Raw genomic sequence first — 20,718 nt, 5'->3', positions numbered from 1 at the left:
ATCACAGTATAATCCTTTTTTATTTGTAGGTACCAAATGTCATTGATTGAAACAAAAAAAAAGTCTAAAGGTGTTTGATTTGTCATGAATTTGTCACAGTCTGCATAGACAAATATGTACATTGTTGAACTTTGAATTTCAAAAAAATGTATTTATTGTATAAATAAGGTTTTTAGTGTGTTTATTTTTCAACCTCCTTTTGTTAAAATGAAAATTTCAAAAAGGAATTTGACCATAATTGTATTTTCAAAAATAACCCTAAGCATAACCCTAAGCATGGTTTCTTTTCTGTTGGTTTTTAATCATTTTCATTTTGCTTGACATCTTTTAACATTTTACACAATGACATCAATAAAAAAAAGCACAATTAATACTAAAATTTGTTATTTTTTAGCATTTATTTATCAAAATGTTATAAAATCTCTCATTTAGAGTATCTGTCAAACAAAGTTGTTATTCTGGTAAAATTTGTATGTTATCAATGGTATATATCTCTATTCTACCATTTGACAGTGAGAAGGTGAAGTTGAAGGTTAAAGGTGATAAAAATAACAACTAAGACATAATGAAAATTATCACATTTTTACATCATCATACATAGTTAATTTAAACATGAAAACTGGTGTACAAATAGAGTGAAAATATCCAGGAATCCAAAGTCAACTCAAGCTAACTCATCCGCTTCAAATTCCTGCATTAAAAATATTCAAGAAGTCAAAACAGCACTGATGTAAATATAAGAATTCAACCCAGATCTGTGCTGAAACATACAAATATAAAGTCTTTATGACACAGTCAGATGATAGCGCTGATCTGACTCTATCATCAAATAATCACAATTATATGAGAGTTTTCTTCTCTTCCTATTTTTACAATAAATCAAGCAACATAGTGATACTGATTAGCATCTTCTTTGTCTCTTTCCATATAGTCTCTATCTATTAAACTTTCTATTCTTTTCTTCAGATCTGTAGGCTGTAACAAAGAATAATAGTGTTGTCAAGATTGAATGGACATTTTGTAAACTACAAACATAATGAGAATGATAAATCAGAATATGGTTATAAAATAAGTACATGTATAAAGATAACAAATAAAGAATGATAGCTGTGTCGTCTAAAAATTAAATCAACATCTCAAAAGAAGAAGGATTTCAGAGCGACAGCAAACCAGAATTTTTAATATTTGTGTCGTTGCATTTTTCAATATCACAAGGACCATAACTCCTGAACGGTAAAGTGAAAATAGTCAATACAAAACTTGACCTCCAATTTGTCATCAGTAACAACATATGAAAATCTGAAAAGCTTTGGTTGAGCGGTTCATGAGTAAAAGCAGGAACAAGACTGGAAAGATTATTTTTCAACTTTGAAGAACCATTACTCCTGAACGGAGTTTTAATGCACAGACATTGTTTGGCAGTGGCACACAAGCCATATATCCTAAATCAAAATCTGGTTTTTTTTCTTCTTCAGTGGTTGTATAACCTGCCATAATGTGGCATTTTTATGTTTTTCCACCACTTTGACTAAATATGAAGTTGTAATAATTAGAATTACCTTTACAGGGAATTTGAGTTGTTTGTAGAGTTCTGAGATAAGTAAATTATGACTAAGTGCTTTGCGTGTTTTCATGATACGGACAATAGCTGCGTCAACTTGATACTGTCTGTCCTGGAATACACGTTCTGTGGTACTGGTGTTTTCTTCCGGCTGTAAAATATCAAAAGAACAAATACAAATTTTGTACTTTAAAAGTTACAAATCATTTCACCTTATATGATGGAAAGTAAAAATTCATTCATATTAATATATTTATGCACACAAAGTATATCGTCGCTGTTATACAAAAACCTCGTATCTAAGGTTTTGATTATTTCACACCAGGCAGTAAAAACTGAAATCTTTTTATCGATTATTTAGAATTAAATGTGTATGTTCCACTGTATGCGAAAATATCTGATCTTCTAACCAATAAATTACCAAGACGAGCAAAAATGTCTGCACCTATATTGTATTTTGAAAGCTTTTCACATTATTTCTAAGCTTTATTAGCTTTGAGAACCTAAAATTGATTCAGTAAACTGTAGCTGTTATGATGTCAGCTGCCGTGCCGTGTGTTTTTCTTTTGAGATACGATATTTTCGAACAACAAAATGTCTCACCAATCCGACTACACTTTTTCGTCACATGTCAGAATTCAGGTTAATGATTGGTTAGAAGATCAGATATTTTCGCATACAGTGGAACATACATATTTAATTCTAAATAATCAATAAAAAGATTTCCACAAAAAATTGAGATACGAGGTTTTTGCATAACAGCGACGATATAGGCAATAAAAGTATTTAAGATACAAAATATGGTATTAAAGTTTTAAGAAAATCACAGTATATATCACTTCAAAGTATTACAAAACCTTTTATCCTGGAAACAATTGATTCAATTAGTCATAATTAAAATATGTATGCTGATGGGAACTAAATTAACCTGATCTTATCAAAGAATTGTTTCTTTACTAAAATAGATATTGGTTAAACTTCATAAGGACAAATCAAAACACCAATATTAAATATTTCAACAATACCTGACAATATCAAGATGAAATATATGTATTCTCTCTACATAATACAAATTTTTCTAATTATTGATATAAAATTTAGCAACATGAACTAATATTAAAAGTGACATTTGCTGACATTTGCTCCTTTTGGATTTTAGAATTTGAATTTTTAATTGGTCCAGTCACAAGTACTAGAGAATTAAGCATACACCTTTAATACCATTCTTTATGTACCTATGAAAAGTCAGGAGCCTGATGTTCAGTGGTTGTTGTTCATGTGAGTCATAATAGCTTTCATAAATGGTTTCGTTATATAAATAATCAATTGAAATGTCGGGGCTTTTCTAGCTGAGTATACTGTATCAGTTTTTCTCATAGTTGAAATATCTGTAGTTGCCTATAATTGCTTACATCCATTTCATATGGACTTTGCTGTGCTGAAATGTTGCCTCATTGGCAATCATACCACATCTCCTTATTAGAGCCACTGTTTAACCCCTAAACTTTCAAAAATAGTAAAATTGTCTATCTTGTCAAAGTTATGTTTAGTAATAAATATTACGTTTCTTCTGACTTCGGAAAACATTTTAATGACTGACAAGAGGAATGATTAAGAATTGTATAGAAAGACAAATCATTCTACTACATATACTTACTGTTTCTTTCATTTGAATCTGATTAATTTTGATTCTACATAATTTGTGCTTAAATCCATCATTGAATATGAACTTGTCATCATCTTCCACATCTTTACTCTAGAAAAAAATAATAACAAAATCCTTAACTGTAGATTTCACAAAATATATTATATACTATTCCAATGAGTAAACTGAAAATCAAGATTTTATAAGATATCCATTGTTACATTAATTCAATGCACTTACTCGATAATCAAATAAACGTCTTTTTTTGTTTGATTTTAAAGCAAGCATGTCACCTCCATGACCTCAAGGAACACTAAGCAAATCTTTTTAAAAAGCTTTTATACAATTTTTCTTTCGACTAACTTTAAGAGAATGGTTTAGTGTTAGTTTTGAATTCTACTAAAGTAAGATACTATGCACTGTAAAAGTATAAATCAGTCAAAACAGCGTTTTGTACAAACTCTTTTAAGAAGTTGACAATTGTACACTTCAAACATGTTCAAGTTTTCATACATAGGTAATATGTTTACATCAATTTATAACATTTCCTACCTTAGGTTCTTTTGAGATAACTCTGGCTTTACCACATGCTAAAGACTGTAGAGTCCGTCTCAATTCACCATCCTCTGTAGAAAAAATAAAAAAAGTTGTTTCAGATATATGTATCAAATAAGTAAGTGTTTTTGATGGAAAAGCATTACTTGACAAGTGTTCCCAATATATAACAGTTTACACTCGTATTTGTTTTAATTGTTCTAAAGAAAAATGAAATCAAAGTGCTAGTGACACTGAGAGGTAAAGACTGCTTAAACGCTGCAATTTGAACAAAAAATAATTTATTATTTTTATAAATCAAAGAAATATATTTAGCAACAACAACTGAAATGATTTCCCTTTGTTTAAAAGTCTCAAGATTTTAACTTCAGTGCATCATATTGTGTAAACACAGAAATCACAGGTAGAAAAGAGGTTAAAATTACACTACCTCAAGAAAGAACATATCTACATTACTTTTATCCAATTACATTTATATATTTTTTTCATTTCTGAAAAAAAACCAAGATCATTAAAAAATCTTAACAAATGTAATGTTTTGGGCGTATTAATTTGCTTAAATTTTTAAAAAAATATTTTAATTCTCAAAAGAGAATTTACTTTTGCCTTTATACAACTGCACATGATTAAGACATTTTCGTATCATCCTCTTTAATAAAGTAATCAATATTTATCTCATTATGAATAAAAAGAAATCAGATATTTTATCTTGGGAGATAACTTGGCCACAAATGAGTTGAATTCAAGGGGAGATAATTCACTTGGACATGACTGAACATCAACTATTTTTTTTATAATTACTTGTGATATACCAAGGAATATATATGCTACTTATCATTTCCTTTTTAGTATAGTTTAAGTTATGTTTGCCAAAGAATGGATTCTCATATATAATATAAAATATGTAGCATTTAAATTTATAACTATGTCATAAAATAAGAACAGCAACCTTTATTTTTTCAAATAATTTTAAACATATTTTCAATTAATTCTTCCTTCCAAGAAAGTTTTAGACAAACCTATTGTTCATTAATTTAAGCATCTATCTATCTTAACTCGTTTTAACCAGAATAACTGTCCATCAAACATTATAATACAAGGCTCATTATGTTAACCCTAGGAAAGGTACTTGAACTAAACTAAAATTTTAGATAATTTCCACTGTGTTTGATCTTTTTTCGTAGTTATTCTTTTTAATCATGGCCTCCTCTGAAATGACTGAATTTCTTAAAAAGGGAGGAAAATCTTTTTATCTTCAATATGAATCCATTCAAGAATCAATATCACTTTAAAATTTATGATGGCTATGTTCTCCTAAGACTTACCTATTGCTGTAGCCAGTTTTATTTCTTTGAACGTGAAAACATCACCCTCATTAAATAAAAGAAGACATAAGGTTTGGAATAGGGACACTTGTAGTTCCTTCTTTCCTCCCTGAAAACAATTATTAACTTGTGGTTAACTAATCATTTACACAATAATATTTTATGATATTGGCTTCCAATATACTATTATAATTGATATATTTTTACATTAGAAACAAAACAATTGTAAATGTAAGGATTAACCATGCACAGTTTTTCTTAAAATTTGATTAAAAGATTTACTTATAAATACATTGTAATACCTGAGGTTTGTGTGCACATACAAACTCATTCAACCCTAACACATTTTGTTCCTGTACCAAATCAGGCTATCCTGACCATGAATTAGTTGTGTCTTTTATTATGTTATTTTCTCTGTTTTTTTCTGTTTTTTTCAGAGTTCAGTGTTAATGATTGATATGGTCTGTTAGGCTTAAATCAAGAACTTTTGGTGATGCTTGTCATCTTGTTGTTATTTTTCTTGTTTAAACCTTTTTTTCTTCTTAAAATAATCACTTACTGGGAAGCATGCTTTGAGAACACAATGTCCCAGAGTTGACTGCCACTGAAGTTTTTTCCCACTGTGTTTACCTAAGTAAAACTTTTTGAAAATTTCTTGGTATTTAACCATCTGTAACAAAAATTTACAATAATTAATTCAATTTACAAATTTCTGTCAATAATTTACTATCTATTATTGTGAGCTGTATAGTTTTCATTGTTTAAATAAAGAGGAGCAGACTTTAAGATATATTTTTGGTTATAAATATAAGTAGATGTGATATGATTTACCAATGAGACATCTCTCCAACAGAGACCATGTCACTGTATGGCTCTCAACAATGAGCAAATCTGTAGTCTGCTAAATATGTTGTGAGAATGACATTGCCTTGGTTTACTAATACAATACTCACTTCAGCAGGAAGATATACTTCCATTGGCATATATGTAGGCCAATAGCGCATAGTTAATATATTGACAGTTAAATCTATCATTGTCTATTCTGATACTTACTTCAGCAGGAAGATGTACTTCCATTGGCATATATGTGGGCCAATAGCCCATAGTTAATATATTGACAGTTAAATCTATCATTGTCTATTCTGATACTTACTTCAGCAGGAAGATGTACTTCCATTGGCATATATACTGACTGTCTTTAAAAACGCAACACTCATTTTGTAGATTTTTTTTCACCAAATAATGTTTGATCCTCATACAACTACTATTCATGCTCATCATATGTCTTTCCCTTTCGAAAAATAAACATCTGACTTACCTGTGGCTATTGAACATACCAGATTTTTTAGATCGCACGAAATTTCAGAAAGAGAAATTTCAAGCCAATAAAAGATTTTTTCCGTTTTTTTTTCTTTGTGAAACAGTTCGTTCAATACTTGGACACACTTTAATAATTTAAAAAATGTTGCATCTCCATATTGCCAAAACTCAGGAATGAAAAGCTGAATCAACTCATTAGAATTCTGCAAACAGGAAAACGTGAACGTGCTGCAACACAACAAATTGACGTCAGAAACTCATCTTACTGTCCTTCCGACAATGATACCGGTAGACTGGATTTGTTGAAGACCATCAAAGACTAGATCAACATGTAGTGACAATGCAACGTCAATAGAATTTGATTAGACAACGTCATTTGTGAGACAGATCTACGGCCGCAACGTCAACTGCTAACCAAATTGATGAATGAAATTTTGCACAGATTTATGCCATAAATGTTTCCCATTAACTGAACTGGCAAAGAATCGACTGCAGAAAAACATTCAGAGCCTTAAAGTTTAAACCGCATAATTGACAAAACACATTGTAATGGGTGGAACAACGGCAAAATCAGAAGGTGCAAAACAGAAACCAAAACGTGCCGAACAGAAATGGTTGACCTTTCTGACAATCATTTTGGGGTTTGTTACAGGCAGTCATTGCTTTTGACGGTGACACTTTCATTGGTAAGGGTTAAACCAGGGTTTCAGTGTATACCACAATAATTGAACATCGAAAATGACGTAATCAATTCAACTTTCGAACTGCATTTTTTTTTCAAACATTTAAGTAATGACAGAACTTTCTATTCATAAGTTTGTTTACAAAAAAATGCATAATTAAAAATGAAAATTGAAAAGAATAATCTAGTGTTGCGTTTCTAAAGCCGGTCAGTATATGTGGGCCAATAGCCCATAGTTAATATAGTGACAGTTAAATCTATCATTGTCTATACTGATACTTAATTCAGCAGGAAGATGTACTTCCATTGGCATATATGTGGGCCAATAGCCCATAGTTAATATACTGACAGTTAAATCTATCATTGTCTATACTGATACTTACTTCAGCGGGAAGATGTACTTCCATTGGCATATATGTGGGCCAATAGCCCATAGTTAATATATTGACAGTTAAATCTATCATTGTCTATACTGATACTTACTTCAGCGGGAAGATGTACTTCCATTGGCATATATGTGGGCCAATAGCCCATAGTTAATATACTGACAGTTAAATCTATCATTGTCTATACTGATACTTACTTCAGCGGGAAGATGTACTTCCATTGGCATATATGTGGGCCAATAGCCCATAGTTAATATATTGACAGTTAAATCTATCCCACCAGGGGTGTCAATATGCTGCATTTGTTGTTTAAATGTCAACATAAAGTCTTTAGACAGTTCCATGTCTTTAAACATTCCTTCTAATTTACTAGTAAATGCTGCTCCACATTCTGAAAGACAATGACAATCATTGATATCTATATGGACTACCTAACTACTGTATTTTTTTCAAAAATTTAAAGGAATGATAACCTAGGCCAGGCTAATAATTATTCTATCTAATGGTGCTCTATCTAGTCTAGGTACACTGCAACTGAATTACTTCTATTTAGATTTATCTATTATAGTATTGTGAAAATATTTTATAAAAGAGGAAAATAAAATCATAAATATGTTCATTAAATCTTGATCTAGATAGATGGAGCCATAATATGTAAAGGTTTTCATTAAAGTAATACTATCCAATATTACGTGTTGTTTGCATTTTTAAGTAATACTAGTATTGATTCTACTTCTACAATGAACTGGTGAAGATATTTCATCATTGAAAGTAAGTTTACAGATAACATGGTAAAAGTTTGTATCTGCATTATAAGGTTTTAATAAGAATAATCGAACAATAACTTTATAAAATGCATGCTGACAATTATTTAATATTTTACCTTGTTTGAGCTTAGATAACATTGATTTCTCTGCATCTACAGAAGCACTTTTACCAACCAATAATCTCTTGGCTAAATCTTTTTTGTAGAATGCCTCAAATACATCTTTACCTGTAAATTTAAAAATAATGGTCAAAAACATTATTCAATCATTATTTAAGGTGAAATAGTTAAATAAGAATTCACTTTTAGAGCCAGTTCGGTTCCATTTTGTCAAAATTAAGCTAAACACATTGCTTTGGAACTTTTCACTTGCACAAAGACTGATTTTTAAACAGATAAAAACAATGATTAACTTATGTTTTTAACCAATAGTATAACAAACAGACTAAGAAAAATCCAATTGAATGAGTTTTCTATCTATATTTATGTTGATATAGGGTTATATTACCGTTGGCAGTGTTCAGATGTCACCTCAATGGTTAATTAGATGGCATTTAGACTGAAATACACACGAATTGCTGATGCATATAATCAAGCCCATGCATTGTAAATTGTTTATTTTAGACTTTTTATAATTTGAATATACGTTTTATTATATTATATTTTAGTCAAATTGGTAACATGAATTTGACACCTAATGAATGCCCCTCTAATCTACCTATCAAATAATAACCTACTATGTTTATCTAAACTAGAATAATTAATCAAATGATCAGACCATAAACCTGCTAGAATTTTTTTCTCTCACAAAACATGTACAAAATGTTCACTTACCATGAATAAACCTGAAAAGAACCATTATTTTGTCTAACAGTCTTTCTAGTTCTTCTTCTGTTGCTTCCTAAAGACAAATAATTATATATTAAATTCTTAGAATAATTCATATAGTGTTCCCCTTTCAATAGATGAATTTTTTTTATAGAAACATACTCTGGTTAATCTTAAACACATAAAACTATTTTTCTCTAAAAATACACAGAAATACCATTAAAAGGCAGGTTGGCACCTATTCAAAATAATGTAACTTTAAGAGGAGCATAGTTTGCTTTAGATTGTAACAATGAAGAGCCAGCAATACTTAAAATCAAGTTCAATAGAGGTGCAGTAAAAATATAATTCCAGTTTCAATATATGTATTAATTTATGATTCACATTTTTTCATGTACATTGTATTAGCCTTTAATAGCCAACTATACAGCATGAGTTTTTTTTATTGTTGAATACCGTGTGTTGGCCAATAATTGCTTATATCAACTTCATTTGAACAAAGTTGTCTAATTGGCAATCATACCACATCTTCCTTTTAATTCAAAATGAATTCCACAAAACACCTAAATGGACTAATTCTACAAATGCCTAAATAAATTTAAACTAAATCTTTACCTTGTTTCCAGAACGTAACTTGGAATCAACATATTTTGCTGAAATAAGTAAAAAATAAGTTTCATAAATAGCTTAAAAACATAACAGCAACATGCATAATTATACAATCTTCACAAAAATAGAAAGAAATGTGTTCAATTCTTTTTATAAGCCTCCCATGATTGATTTTTGATATGCAAAACAGACTAAAAGATCAAGATCATATATTGCTTTTGATAAATCTCTAGATAAGTGGACCTCAATGATTTGGTGTGAAGACTTTTTTAACCGGTAAACATAATTTGAAAACTAGATGTCTTCTTTTTTGGTTGCTGTTTTTTTACTTATCTAACTGTAGATCAGAAGTTTAGATAACTATTTCTTTTTTACATTTGATTGTGTTGTTGTGTTGCTGTTTCATTAATATACCCTACATCTCCTTTGATCTTTGTATTAAAAGTATGTTTATGAAAAGTGTTATGCTTGATGTATTAAAATTTAAATCGTGATCTACTGTTGGATGTTCAGTATATTGTCATGAACTTTTTATTTGGAGAAATACTTATATTTCCATTTTTAACAAATTATCTTTACTATGATGTATATAATAATATTATCAATTCGTACATTTCAGCTAATTTGATTTGTTCAGTGATAGTCACATATTAAACTACATTTTCGAAGGTAGATAGAAAACGGTGGATAGTAAATGGGATATTTCACAGTTATTTTTATGATATATATAATATCATTTCATAATATAAATACCTATAAGTTCTGCAGGTTTGTTCTGTCGCTGGTTAATAAAATGTTCAAAGCTTTCCTTTAAACCATTGATAAATTTTTCATTTTTGGCAAAGCAAATGTCTATTACATTATCTAATTTTTCTTTAAAATCTGAAACAAAAGTTTTGTTATTAATAACACTAATCAATATAAAAAACAAGATGTGGTATTATTGCGAAAGAGACAACTATACACAAGAGACACTGCTTTTATTAGTTTTAACATGTACATGTAACAGTACAAAGTTCTGAACATCTTAGTCTATATGACTGATATGTACTGCTATGGAAAACAATGTAAAAAAATATCACACTGCAAAATAACTTATATTTCAAAGAATCAGTGATTGAATTGCTGTTCTTCATCTAAATACCATACCTAATAATTTCTGTACCATATCTCTGTCCTTTTCTAGATCATTGTCAGTATTTACTACAATAAGACGACCTGTAGTCTGAAAAAAAGTAAAAGGAATGATTTTCCTGCATATAAAAAATTATAACAAATCTTTCTACAAAAACTTTTTATCTGTTGTTACCTTATAACAAAATACAATCAAGTAATCTTAGTGTGTCTGTAAATAAAGATTTTCTCACTGTATTATTCACAAAATTCTATTTCTAAAACCTGCCTGTTGCCATATTATAACTCTACATTTACCAATCAGATCAATAAAACAGACAGTTATGAAAAAATTTTGTAAGGGTTTCGCAGAACATAGTGTCTAGCCTACTTTTGCTGTTGTTTGTAGCGAAAAAATTAATCAAAATTTTATTCTAGATACTATCTTTTGAATGTAAGAAGCTTCTGTCTCAGTTTGGTAAAAATCCAGGATGGTTTATGAATCTAATAAATGATTTAAAAACTTTGACTGCAGACTATGTAATTTAACTGGCAGAACGTCCATTTATAAGTTAAATACGATAAACAGGAAATAAATGTTCACAAAATTTACATCTAGATGCTAGCTTTTGATCATAAACCAGCTTCTGTCCAAGTTTGGTACAAATCCAGAATAGTTTAAGAAAGTAATTAAATTTTCAAAACTTGAACCACAGAGTGAATATTTGTGGACGATGACGACGACTGAATGTAGGATGGCTATGTCTCGTTTTTGCGACAAAAGTCACAGGCTCAACAAAAGGGAGAAATTGAGAGCATTTGTCAACAAAACATCATCCCCAGGACACACACAAAACTAAGATTAAGTTGGTGTCCAAGCAAACATTCTATGACACTATATAATGATTTGGTACATACTTTGATATATGCAGCAAATGCTATGGCAAGTTCCTTTAACCCATCCTTTACTCTAGAAAACAGCTGATACATTAATGTGAGATCCTGTATTCTGTTCTCTGATAACAACTGATTCAGACCTATAAGCAACAATATAAACCATCTGAAAACATGTATTATCTGTAATTGTAACTGTCAGCTATTTACAGTACAGTAACATGCACATAATTCAAAATTAAATTCTTATCATGCAAGATTAAATGTTAAACTATATAACTTATATAATTCAATTTCAATTATATTTCACTTCCTGTATATATATAATCTTTAATTACACTTTTATTAGTTTAAAACCACCTTACTAGTTTTGACTCTATCAGCTTCTACGATATAAAAAACTGACGAAAAATGTTAATTAATTTTTCAAAATAATATGGGTTTGAGAAAACTTTTTCTTTTAACTTCCCCTTCTATGAATAATCTTTGACTAATAAACATTTAATATTTTCAAATCTTAATTTACCTTTTTGTAAAATTGTATTTAAGTGTTGATCCAGTAACTGTTTTTCAACACAACAAACCAAATTCTTCCTGAAATAAAAAAAATAGTCATTTAATAACTGTTTACAGCATAAATGATGATAAAATCACTCCAAAACTTTTAATATGAGAAAAATGGCAACAAAATAAACATCTCTAAAACCAACAAATGTTAAACTTGGTTATGAAAATTAGAGATATGATTATTGTGCACATATTCCAGTCACATTCTTATTTGCTCTATGATTTAATGAACTTAAAACTTAACCAGAATTAACAATAATAATAAATATTTAAGATGAAAAAAATATTTTGTAGGTCTTTTCTATCAGAACTATATATGCTAAATAAGCTTTAACATTACCCTATGTTAAACAAAACTTAACCCAGACAGACAATTTTTTAAACATGTATGTAGAGAATATGCTATAGGTATCTCCAAAAGCTTGTACAAAAGATTAAATGCTCCACAATGAATGACTGATATAATGAAAGTGCTTGTAAGCACAGAAGGGTAAAGATTGTGTTAATTTATCAGTAAGAAGTAAAATTAAATATTGCATAGCCAATAAAGCATTGGTTGTAGTTGATTCAATTACAGTTCTGGACAATGGAAGATAAAGATGACTTTAGTTTAACAGTGACATCTTTCATATTTTTAGAACAGATAATAGATTCCTGCACCTTGCAAAAGTTATTTTATTTTTCTGAACAGGGTTACAGCATTTTGTGACTTGAATATCTGTTCATATATTACATTGATAAATTTCTGGTAATTTTCATGGATAGAATTTATAAAATGTTATGATCAATGCACTATATTAAAAAGATAGTGATAAGTATATCAAGTCAGTAACATAGGGTTTTCATTGCATGTCATGCAATCTTTACCAAAAAACAATATAGTTTACGAGAAATGAAATTTACTTTGTGGATGGATCAAGATAATGCAGGAGTCTCTCATTCTCTTCTCCAAGTCTTTTGTCAACATAAGCTAGGTATTCTGGCACCTGTAAACGAAGTAGTTATAACATTATATAAGACTGCATCACCACAAAATCAAAGAAATTTCTATTTTTCATCTATGAAGATTTTCATTACTTCTGTTACGTCTTTTTATGCAATGAAACTACAAAACATGCAAAGTGCTTATTCAAACCTTTTGTACATGTATGGTCCCTGTTCTTAGCTATAACTTAAATTATTATGGTTTAATAGTCAGAGTGAATCATAGAGGCATTTTGGATTGTTGTTGAAAATTAACTGATCAGCTTTTATTTCATGACTTTAAATAAACATGAATATCAAGTATGAACCGAAAACTTTTTACTAGAAAAATACAACAAATTAGAGCTATTTTACTTTCTAAATTGTTTTGCATAAAACTTGAAACACTTGATTTAACACTGAAATAATGGGGGTAAAAAAACCTTTACCAAATCTGCTTCTTATGAGAAATCAGCAGCCATCATCTATATTATAATTGAAATCTAACTAAATGAAATCATTTGAAATTATACAGAAGACTACAACTGTCCCTGATAAATCTAATTTTAGCCACTGTATATCATTTGAATCTGATGGATAGCAATATTGCCCTTTTTTTAAATATAAAACTTAAATTTCTGTGTCAATTGGTCTCTAGTGAAGAGTAATCATACCAGATCTTTTTTTTATAGCTCTTATTTTTCACTCATTGTCCGTTACAAACCACTGATATCAAAGTGTACATATTTTCCCTTTAATACAGTCCCTTTAAAGTCTCATACTTACATCCCTTTCTTGCATTAACCTTTGACCCTCAGCTGCATACAATCGATCTGTTGCTTCTAAGAATTTCTTTTCAAATGAGTCATGATATATCTACAAAAATTCAATTTCTTGTTATGTAAAACAATGTATGATTATCATAAATATGACAAAGTTGCACCATTGATTTGAATTCAAACCCTTCACATCTTCATAAACACTCAAGACAAGTAATCAGGTGATTTGATGAACATCAGATAGTTGAATTGTTTATATGAGCCAAATGAAATTTTTAATACATTTTAATCAGTTTGTTTTATATAATACTGGCTTCCATATTTGTTTGAAAGCCTAGATAATCTAAAACAATATGAAAGGCAACCATCATAGGACAGCATAATTGCCATATAGTCCTTATATTTTTAGCTGAAAAAAGGGAATGTTATGACATATTTTCACTTTAGCATTACCCACAATCCAATATTCTTTCTTCAGTAAATTCTCAAACAAAACTTTTAAAATGACCTTTATTGATATTTATAAACAATTTATGCTTAAATAAAGTGGCTTTCCAAAGAGAAAAGTTCATACACCAATCACAAAACAGATGCAAAGTAAAGGCAATAGCATACAAAGTCCATTTTGGTCAGTTGAGTTGAACAATAAATAGGAGAAAAGCAAGCTTAACTAAACTGTGAGGAATATAGATGAGACATATACAAAGACCTGAACCCTGAAAAGAAATTACTTCAAACTAAATCTATTTCTTCTATAATCTGCAAGAGAATGTTCAATTGTGAAAGGAAGTTTATTTTTAGCGCAATGTTCCAAAGCCCAAAAAATCAAAATTAGTTTGGGAATACTATGTATTTTATAACAACACAAAAACAGAGGTCAATTAATTTTGCATCTTTTAATAGAATAATTACCTGTAAATCTGACAACATCCTGAGTAAAGACTTCATTAACTGTCGATCCACAGCCTCCCCACTTCTCTCCCTTGATATTAATTGTAACAATCCTTCTACTGTTCTGTTCTGAACAATGTGATGCCCAACAATATTTGATCTGAATAAATCTAGTCCCATATCCCTAAAAATTTAAATATGTTTTTTCTGGTATTAATTTTTTTAAAAAGAGTTGCAAAAATTATAGAAAATCAACAAAAGGTAAAAATGTTCATTACAGTCTTATGTTATCAATAAATAATCAATGAGCAGATTGCTCTGAGGGATGAAATTGCCATTGTTTTCATTGATACATGTATTAGTATTATTTTCAAAAATAATTCAACTGCACGTGTAAAATACTCGAAAAATGTGATTTACGTAATCTGAATTGTTATTCAACTTAAAAAATAGCCAATCCTCGATACAAGTGTATGAACAATGTACTTATTGTGTTTTATTTTTGTACTATCAACAGTTTTATTTTTGTACTATCAATTCCAAGTTGACTTTCCACCGTAGTCACTTAGAGTGAGAGAAGCATAGATGCCAACCCCTTTTGACACAATCAGTAACAAACTATCAAATTTTCCGTATTATTGAAAAGTTTTCAGTAATCATTCATAAACTTGCATTTACCAATAAAAATTACCGACGAGTGGTTGCAAAATGATTTGCACTAAAATTTGTCGTTCAACATGTTGTCTGTAGTATGCATTCCATTTATTAATTGTTCAGATGTTCTCAACTCGTACATTTTCGTTTTGTCAAGGAGAAGTATAGAAAGGGGGAAAGCTACTTCATAAAATGCAAGTTTGCCTCTTTGGAAGTCAGTTAGTTCCCTACAATAGGTTGATAACTCCCGAGAAACCGGAAGCATTACATTGGCGTTTTCTAAATACCGGACCAGGACGGAAAAGTAATGATAAAAATCCGCGTTTTACAAAATTGAACGGCGATGATTGGGAATCCGTAACTATTCGACTTTGACCGTAATAGCGTAGTTTTTATCGCAAAATCGGAAAAACTACGGAAAAATCGTAATGGTTGGCATCTATGGAGAAGGTATTTCACTTCGTACCTTATCACCTATTTTCCTATGTGAATTCTAGGTGGAACCCTATTTCTAACTCTTTAAATATTTAATTTCCTTTGGGTCAGTGGGCATGACTCCTTTAGTACACATTCCTCTGTTTAAATTGTGATCGGTTTTAATATAATACCACGTCTATCGACAGAACGAATTAATTTTTCTTGATGTATCGTCGTTTAACGAAAGTTACTTACGGAAGGGAGACAACTCGAAGCAATTATATGGAAGACTCAATTTTGGCTGAAGGGGTGTTCTAGTTACACCTTTACGTTGTGGACTACATTTATTTTAATTTAAATGATGCATATGATTTAAAATTATGCAACAACAATAACCATCAATAGCACACAGACATAGAAAGGATCTAGTGAGTTTCAAATTAATCAATGGAGTGGGGAATCCAGAGCAACCATTCAATCTGATACCTCTTCAAGTCAAGAAAACTATATGCAGTGCATGCACATAATTACCTAAACAAACCCTAGACTTGTATTTGTAGCAAGGACGTATATTAAATGTTAATTAATCGACCTCCATTTCTTTGTAGAAGTACAATATCAAATCTCAGTTTCATAACGGTGACATATATGAAAACTCCACTTCAGTTCTTATATGACAGAAATAGATTTATCGATTGGAATTCAGAGAACTCTCACATGTTACCAAAACTGGGGAATTCCCTCTGACGTGTTTCTCAATTTATAAAAACACTAAATATAAATACTGCTTAATTCTGATTTCTGTGTTGTTAAAAACACGCATACAAGTCAAGGGAAATATTGAAACATGAAGATTATGAGAAGAACATTATAGGACAGTTGTTTAAATTCAATCCTTTTGTTTTTTTATACCATTTAAAGCAAGACAATCTCAAGAATCTGAGATGTTCCTTGAGGTTTAGAATAAAACGATGACGTGAGGGCATGGCCCTGAATCAATGGTATAAGTCTACAGATTGCTTAAAAGCAATCGTATCCCAAAAATAAAATGTCCCTCTTGCACTATCTCTGACATTGTCATGTTCAGTGAACAGGGAAATCTGGGACAAAACTCATACATGTATGATATTTTTGTATATATCATGATATATGAAACATTCATATCATAATGAATATATGAAATAAATTTCAAGTTGATGTGATAATTACTTCATCGTAAACCAATTTAAACCACACTTTAATTGATCTTAAAACCCAAAACCTTTAGTTTATATGGCATGAACTGATAGAAGCAGACCTGGCAGGAAACATAACAATATTGAGTTAAATACTTAGCATGTTAATATTTTTCATTCAAATAAATACAGATCAAATTGGATTTGTTCTGGCAATAATGGTATAGTTTTCATTAAAAAGTTTGAAATCAATGATGCAAGAAAACTGTCTCATTATTTGTATTTATTTCCTTCACAGGCAGTATACATGTATGTATCTGAACATTAATACCCACCATATAGACATCACTGATGAGGTCTGTAAAACATACGTTCTGTCTAAAAACAGGAAAATACTTCTGATCATTATCTGAAACAAAAATAAGTTGGTCAAACAATATAAGTTATGAAGTCTTATCCAATTAAATGTTGACCTAAGAAACAATCAAATACATTAAATATCAATTAAAATTTGAAATTTGTATCTTTCATGATATGATATTTTTCTGAAGTTCTTATTATTCTAAATTATTGTGCGAGGTCTTCAACTTCAAAGTTGGAATTGAAAGGGTTGTGCAACACTAGCTATATAGTACACACAGACCCTCTGAAAGGATTATTTATTGACTTTAGTCTTTTTCAACGTGTCAATCTAAGAAGATTTGTACACAATGCAGAGGCTAATCTAAACATTTAACAAAATTCCAGATAAAAGGAAAATAAATGATTTACCATTTGTCTACAGTGAGATTGCCAAATGTTATCCATCTTCTTTAGAAACTGTTCATATCCAATGTTATCTGTATCCAGTGTTAAGGAACATACATATTTAGGTTTTCATGTTATAGTAAAAAAAAAAAACTTTTGATTGCTTGGGATTTTTAACAAAACAAATTAAGTGCTGTTAATTACTAAAAACTCATTAAGGAGTACAATCATGAATATGTTTTGCAAACACAAAGGTTACACTAACTGTTATACATTTTTTGTACATTGTACTCTCTGCATTTGTTTTGACTGAGACCAGTTCAATAGACATAATGTCATAAATGGTAAGGGTCCAAACCAGAACTTTGTTTTAAATTTCAAAACCTTTATAACATTACACAGGAGTCTGCTTTACACAATTGGTATGGATTTCGAAACTTTTCATTCATTTTTTTGGTACTTTTTCCATTCTTTTATGGCTTGCCTTAATACATGCACAGATTTAAAGTAGTTCAAACAAGAAAACTTCTACTAAAGTAAAATTGAATAAAGCCAAATGGATTTACATTTAAACATTAGCCATTTGTACATCTGTTACACACCATCTGCAATTATAATTATAAGCTTTGCAATGCTCAATGACTGACTGAAGGACTACTACATATTGATAACATTCTGAAAGCATTATTGAAATATGCATTCATTTTTGTACTTGTCCCGTACAAATTGGGCTATAGTTTTGATAAACATGATAAAAGGATATTCCAAGAACTGAGTAATATTTGACTTCACATGGTTTTCACATATCTGTTTCAGCTGATCATACAAAGCTGCAGACATCTTGTGAGAACACATGTTCTCTACTGCCTGGTATAGCTCTTCTAAACTGGAATTTATAGAGCGGCTTGTGTGAATGGCCTGCACGGATTCTGCCAATTTGTCCCATGTTAAAGCTTGGAAGTTATCTGGAAGTCTTGGCTTTTCTAGAGTAAAACATTTCATATAAACATAAATATAGGTGTTAAATTTAGATTGTTTCATGCAAATAAACAAAAAACATTACAACTGATAATAATAAACTGCAAGTATTGAAAAGTTCTCTTGAAAACCCTAGGTGACCTGCACATGTACTGACTAGTGGACTGTGAACAAGTAGCATATATATATAGAGTTCAATATTTAATAATACATTTAGTTCTCTCCATGACCAGTGCATAGCAGTGAGATTTTTCACTTCTTTATATACATGTATATTTCAAAAATGCAGAGCCAGAGGTCACTTCATCTTGCACACCATAACCATGATAACCATAACACTGAGTCAAGTTCCTAGGATAATTAAATTTCAATAACCGTTAAGAACGGTTACCTACTTTTGAATACATAATACACATTAATGAGGATTGTCCCACATGTCGACTGCTAGCTAGCCTAGCTGAAACAGTAAAAAGATATCTGAAGTACCAAACAGCCAGTGATATTGTTGGCTTTTATCAAAACTACCTCTACCCTTTTTTATTGGGAAAATATGCGTCATTTTCATCAAATTGGGAAATTTAAAATAAACCATGAATTTGACTGAAACTTCAATTTACAGACCCATTTTCAAGAGTCAAACCCTGCTTTAAAATAAGACCCCATTTTGTCAGTGATGATACATACATAAATACATGTAGACCCTCAAATGTGCACATATAGTAATTTTAGGCAAGAAAATTGTTTAAATGAGTGTTTTTCAGTTTGAATTCATGCACACTTACTACTGAGACTGCACTGTTTGGGGAAAAGTTATATTTTTGGGAATAATTTTAAGTCAATTTTTTTTCAAATTGGCATTCTTCTCCAGGGGAAAAAGCCTGTATTCTCCACTAATTTAAGGCAAACAATATCACTGACAGCAGAATGAATTTATTTGATCACCATCATACAAATCAGATGCTAAAAACAATCAGATTTGGCTTTTTAGACATTAGCTGTACTTTTCAAAATATTGAAGTGTATGCATCAATGTTTGATCTTAAGTTCTAGAGAGTAAATGCTTTGCATTTCAGAACTTATTTTACATAATTAAGTACCTTTGAAATTTTTTATTATCAGTTTCTTTGTGGATCCAGGTTTACTATTGGCAAGAGGGGATGCATGCCTATTTATTCCGTTTGAGGGATTAGTTAACGCTGAAAAGTTTGCACGTTTCTGAGAATCTGTCATTGGGGATATCTCAGAATTCTCCCTAAATCGTTTATTGTTTTGACTTGAACAGTTATCACTCAGTCGCCTTTTCTTCGAACTTGTCAGATCGTTTTCTTGGCTCTGCTGTTCAGGCAGATTGCGTTGGTTGGCATTTGAGAGTGGCATACACCTCTCTTTAGGCCTTAAGTGGCCTAAGGAGCCAGAACTGTTAAATTAAGTGTGTATTTACACTTTTTCACAAGGCTGTCTGCCTTTCTTTGTCAAAATGGCGTAAATCTCGTGTGTTGTCTCGTGACAAGGGAGATAATCCATTTGTTTACTGATGTACTTTTACGAAAGAATCATTTTGGACCTAAATAAATAATGAAAAAAACAAAAACAAAATTACATTTGAACATAAATAAAAGAAAAATATGAAATTATTATGCCGATGAGAATAATACGAATAAATAGAAAATTATACCTTTTAAAGAAAGAAAACTATAAGATATCTAATTATAACTATATATATACATACGATGTCTAGTTATATCTTAGTAAACTTTATTAGATATCTTATAAACTATGACAGATATCTCCTATGATATATATAAGATATCTCCTTTAATATATAAGATATTTTTATGATATATAAGATATTTTTATGATATA

At 30.1% G+C, this 20,718-nt stretch overlaps 1 protein-coding gene across 1 annotated transcript; it reads right to left on the bottom strand.

The window, feature by feature from the left end:
* Positions 1-563: 563 nt before the first annotated feature.
* Positions 564-20,369, bottom strand: LOC139516830 (cullin-4A-like). The gene is made up of 21 exons (XM_071307157.1): positions 19,953-20,369; positions 18,641-18,860; positions 17,902-17,971; positions 17,466-17,539; positions 14,906-15,068; positions 14,001-14,090; positions 13,155-13,237; positions 12,211-12,278; positions 11,709-11,827; positions 10,827-10,902; positions 10,431-10,559; positions 9,684-9,721; positions 9,075-9,141; positions 8,358-8,468; positions 7,672-7,865; positions 5,646-5,756; positions 5,087-5,195; positions 3,759-3,832; positions 3,219-3,317; positions 1,560-1,712; positions 564-975 (listed from the first exon to the last, which is right to left on the bottom strand). The coding sequence occupies exons 1-21, from the start codon at positions 20,230-20,232 to the stop codon at positions 880-882; spliced, it is 2,424 nt and encodes an 807-aa protein (XP_071163258.1). The 5' UTR covers positions 20,233-20,369; the 3' UTR covers positions 564-879.
* Between the last annotated feature and the right edge of the window lie 349 nt (positions 20,370-20,718).

This window comes from Mytilus edulis, chromosome 3, assembly GCF_963676685.1.
Source record: "Mytilus edulis chromosome 3, xbMytEdul2.2, whole genome shotgun sequence".
Lineage (NCBI taxonomy): Eukaryota > Metazoa > Mollusca > Bivalvia > Mytilida > Mytilidae > Mytilus > Mytilus edulis.
This window is presented reverse-complemented; position numbering and strand designations above follow the sequence as displayed.